Source organism: Chenopodium quinoa, unplaced genomic scaffold (assembly GCF_001683475.1).
Source record: "Chenopodium quinoa cultivar QQ74 unplaced genomic scaffold, ASM168347v1, whole genome shotgun sequence".
Lineage (NCBI taxonomy): Eukaryota > Viridiplantae > Streptophyta > Magnoliopsida > Caryophyllales > Amaranthaceae > Chenopodium > Chenopodium quinoa.
In genome coordinates this window covers 3,491,640-3,496,493 of record NW_018743946.1, presented here as the reverse complement: position 1 = coordinate 3,496,493, position 4,854 = coordinate 3,491,640, and the positions used below count along the sequence as shown (strand labels likewise).

The 4,854-nt window shown below is 42.6% G+C and overlaps 1 protein-coding gene across 1 annotated transcript; it reads right to left on the bottom strand.

Annotated features, from left to right (window-relative positions):
• Window positions 1–2,644: 2,644 nt before the first annotated feature.
• On the bottom strand, window positions 2,645–4,375 carry LOC110688923. The gene is made up of 3 exons (XM_021865673.1): window positions 4,084–4,375; window positions 3,283–4,026; window positions 2,645–3,198 (listed from the first exon to the last, which is right to left on the bottom strand). The coding sequence occupies exons 1-3, from the start codon at window positions 4,373–4,375 to the stop codon at window positions 2,645–2,647; spliced, it is 1,590 nt and encodes a 529-aa protein (XP_021721365.1).
• Window positions 4,376–4,854: the final 479 nt, after the last annotated feature.

The following is a 4,854-nucleotide window of genomic DNA, read 5'->3' as shown; positions in this document are numbered from 1 at the left end:
ATCTCTGCTGGTACCCCGAATCTACTTAGGATGTTTCTTTTTATAAACGAGATGACGTGCTTATCCTTGATTTCCTTGTATGCTTCTGCTTCGATCCATTTTGAAAAGAAGTCTGTCATTGCCAAGAAGTATACTCTCTATCCTGATGATGGGGGTAGTTTCACTATATCCATTCCCCACTTCATGAATGGCCAAGGTGTCAGTGTTGGGTGTAGCTCTTCTAATGGCTTGTGTGTTAAGGGTGCGTGTTTCTGGCATGCTAGGCACTTATTGGCGAATTCTGCTGCGTCCTTTCTTATGCTGGGCCAGTAGTACCCCATTCTAAGTGCTCTGTTGGCTAAATTCCTTCCTCCAGAATGATTTCCGCATTCCCCGCTGTGTAACGACTGTAAAACCTGATGTGCTTCCTTTTCTTCTAGGCATCGTAAGAAGGGGCCTGCTGCAGATTTCTTAAAGAGTACATTGCTGATTAGGCAGTACTTGGAGGCTTTTTGAGCAAGTGCTTGAGCTGCTACTTTCCCTGTTGGTTTCGTCTCGTCCAAGGGATATTCTTTCAGTGGTGTTGTTCAGTTGTTGTCTTCTTTCTCTGTAGGGCTTGCTTGAACTTCGTAGATGCTCATAGATGATTCTTTTTCTATGGCTGGAGAGAGTACGTGCACTAGGGGGATAGCCCCGAATTCTTCTGGGTTGATGTTTGATCCTAAGTTTGCTAGGGCGTCTGCTTCAGTGTTCAATCCTAAGTTTGCTAGGGCGTCTGCTTCAGTGTTCAAGTTTCTGGGTACTTGATCTATCTTAAATTCCTTGAACTCCTTAATGAGCTTCTTTGTGACTTCCAGGTAGGCTATCATCTTGACATCCTTTGCTGCATATTCTCCATTGATTTGATTTACCATGAGTAAGGAGTCTGAGATTTCCTCTAGATGTTGTATCTTCATGTCCTTTGCAATTGTTAATCCTGTAATTAGCACTTCATACTCAGCTTCATTATTGGTGGCCTTGAAGTTGCGCCTTATTGCCTATGCTATCTTGTCTCCTTGGGGTGATGTTAGTACTACTCCTAGGCCTACTCCACGCGCCATCTGTATGGAGTATCCATTTCTGTGTAGCTTTTGGTTCCTGTAGTGCCAATACCTCTTTTTGTGCTTCTTCCTCAAGAGTTGGGCTGAAGTCTGCTACGAAGTCTGCCAAGGCTTGTGGTTTGATTGCGGTCCTGGGCTCGTACTGTATATCATACCTGCTCAGATGTAAGGCCCATTTCTCCATCCTTCCTGACATTTCTGGCTTTCTCATGATAGCTTTGATGGGGTAGTTGGTGCGTACTCGTATGGAGTGGCTTTCAAAGTATGGGCGTAACTTTACTGAAGTAGTAACTAAGGATAAAATGATCTTCTCTAATGACGCATACCTCGTTTCCATACTGAGTAGGGTTTTGCTTACGTAGTAGATTGGGAATTTCTCCTTATCCTCTTCTCTTGTGAGGGCTGCACTGATCGTCCCTTCAGACACTGCGAGGTACAGCTGGAGTGGCTCTCCTTCTTTAGGGTTAGAAAGAATCAACGGGTTGGCCAAGTATTCTTTCAGCTTCTAGAATGCTTCGTCGTGCTCTTGTTCCCACTTGAATTCCTTATTCTTCTTCAGTACTTCGTAAAAGGTTCCGTTCTTGTCTGAAGATTTTGAAATGAACCTATTCAATGCTGCAATTTTCCCTGTTAAGCTCTGTACATCCTTCTTTGACTTTGGTCGCTCTAGGTCTAGGATGGCTTTAACTTGGTCTGGGCTGGCTTCTATTCCTCTTTGCGTAACCATGTATCCTAGGAACTTTCCTGACTGTACTCCAAATGTGCATTTTGTGGGGTTCAACTTCATGTCATACTGCTTCAGGATGGCAAATGCTTCTCTAAGGTCTCTGACGTGATCTTCTGCCTTTTTGGACTTAACTACCATGTCGTCTATGTAGACCTCTATTGTATTCCCTATTTGCTCTTCAAACATCTTGTTCACCAACCTTTGATATGTTTCTCCTGCGTTCTTTAATCCAAAAGGCATTACTTTGTAGCGGTATATTCCTTGACTAGTAATGAAAGCAGTTTTCTCTTGGTCATCCTTGTGCATGAGGATTTGATTGTAACCACTGTACGCGTCCATGAAGGATAGTAATTCATGCCCTGTTGTGGCGTATGGCATCAATATGAGGTAGAGGGAACGGATCTTTTGGGCACGCCTTGTTGATATTTGTGAAGTCTATACAGATGCGCCATTTTCCGTTCTTCCTGACTACTACTACATTAGCAATCCATTCTGGGTACTTTACTTCTCTTATCTTTCTAGTCTTCAATAGGTTTTGGATTTCTTCATTAATAATCTTGTTCCTTTCTGGCGCAAATTTCCTCCTCTTCTGCTTTACTGGTGTTTGTAGTGGATCTACATTCAGCTTGTGAGTAATTACGTATGGAGAGATGTCTTTCATGTCTTCGTGGGTCCAAGCGAATACACCTTTTTCCTCTTCTAAAAAGTCATATATTTGTTGTTTGAGTTCTGACTTCAATTCTGATCCTATTCTGACCTTTTGGTCTGGATGTTTGGGGTTCAACTCTTGTTCTTCTGCTATTCTCAACTTTTCTTGGCTCAGTTGACCCTCTGATTGCTATGCTAAACTCTTTTCTGCAAATGTTGCTTTTAGTGCGATTTTGTAGCATTCCTTGGCTTCCCTAGGATCTCCTCTAATTTCTTGAATACCCCACCTAGTAGGAAACTTAATGACTTGGTGGTACGTAGAGGGGATGGCCTTCATCTCATGTATCCAGGGTCTGCCTAAGATCATATTGTACGAAGATAGAGTGTCAATCACTCGGAACTTGACTTGTAGGTTGATTCCTTTTGCGTACGTGGCCAATGTAATCTCTCCACTTGTCTTCTTGGTTTCCCCACTGAATCCTACTAACATTGTTGACTTGTTGACGATGTTCTTTTCGTCTATGTTCATATGTTTCAGAGTATCAAGCATGATGATGTTTGCAGAGCTTCCGTTGTCAACTAGGATTCGCTTGATCATGCAGTTTCCAACTGGGAGTGAAATCACTAGGCCGTCATGATGGCCTTCTACCACATCGCTTTCTTCAAACATGATGGGAATGTCTATCTTAGACTTCTCCTTCTTGTCAGGTTGATCTTTGTTACTCTCCTTTGCATGCCGCTTTGCTGATGAGTATGTTAAACCACATACTTTCGATCCTCCTTATATGAAACAGATGGTTTTGACAATTGGAGGCGGAGGTGGAGGACCTCCTTGCTTAGATTCTCTTTCTTTCCCTGAAGCTTTAGATCTATCCGACAAGAGTTCTTTGAGGTAGCCCTTTTTTAGCAGGTATGCAACTTCCTTTCTGAGAGCGACGCATTCATCAGTAGTGTGGCCGATATCTGAATGGAAATCACACCATCTGGATGGATCTTTCTTCTCTCCAGGCCTGTAACTCCTCCTAGGCCATTGCACGGTATCTCCCATCTTATTTAGGGTCCTAATTACTCCTGCAGGGTTAACATTGAAGCAATACTCATGTAACTTAGGTGGGAGTTCAGGATCTTCCCTCCAATCAGAAAATTCTTCTTCGACAGCATTGATTGATCCCTCATCAAAGCGGGAACGATGATACGGCTTGAATCGATGATCCCTTCTAGGAAAATTGTTGTTCCTTCTTGACTGGCGATCTGGCTCGGGAGTCTTTCTTGCATACGCATCTTCCTCAAATTTGACTTGAGCCATAGCTTTGGCTTGCACATCTTCAAAGGTTGTACAGGGATATTTGGTCAACTCCTTGTAGAGCTCACTATGGTCTAGAAATCCTCTTTTGAATGCTTCGATTGTTGTGGGAGCATTACACTTATGTATCCCAATCTTTTCCCTGTTGAACCTGTTAAGATAATCTCTCAAGGATTCACCATGTCTCTGCACAACACGGTACAAGTCTGAAGACTGCTTCTCGATTTTTCTGCTGCTAGCAAACTGGATCTTGAATAGGTTCACCATTCCTACAAAAGATCGAATTGTCCCATTATCTAAATTAATGAACTAAGTTAGAGCTGGACCTGATATCGTGGCTCCAAAGCCTTTGCACATAATAGGCTCTCTGATGTCTCTAGGGATTGAGCTTGTCATCATCTTCTGCTTGTAAAGGGATACATGCTCATCGGGGTCCGTTGTTCCATCGTACATGGTCATATTGGGCGTGCTGAACCTCTTCGGCACTTCTACCATGGCGATCTCTTCTGAGAAAGGAGATTCTATATAACCATCTGCTACCTCCTCTTCCATGGGCTTCGGCATTCCAGGAATTTTGGCGATTTTGGCTTCGATCGCCTTGAGGTATTCTTTGACCATCTTCTCTACCTTTCCCTCTTCGGCTCCTTCCTGATTGTTCTTCTTGAATTTTCATGCATCCAAAAAGTCTAGATACAGGGTTGCTTCCCTGTTGTTAGATCTTTTTTCCCCGTTAGGGGTGTGAAAGGTTCCGAACATGTCAAGCTGCATGGCTATACTTTCAGTGCTCTTTGTTGGTTCTATTTTATTATTGTGCTTTTGTTTTAATAACAAGCATTTTTTATCATTATCAAAATCAAATAAATAGTTTTCTTTAGTCTAGATTCTATGAATCCGTTAAAACAAAAGGGCCTGGCGAGGGACGGATTAGGCCAGGCCGTGGGAATTAAAAAGGCCCTTTCGGGTGAAGAAGTCTTTCTTTTTTCTTTTCTTTCTATATTTGAATATTCTCTATTTTCTATTGGTGTTAACGGTTTTAGATGCGACTGATTGTATTTGGCTACGAAGGGCTTCATTTTGTTTGGTAAGGCTGGTGAGTT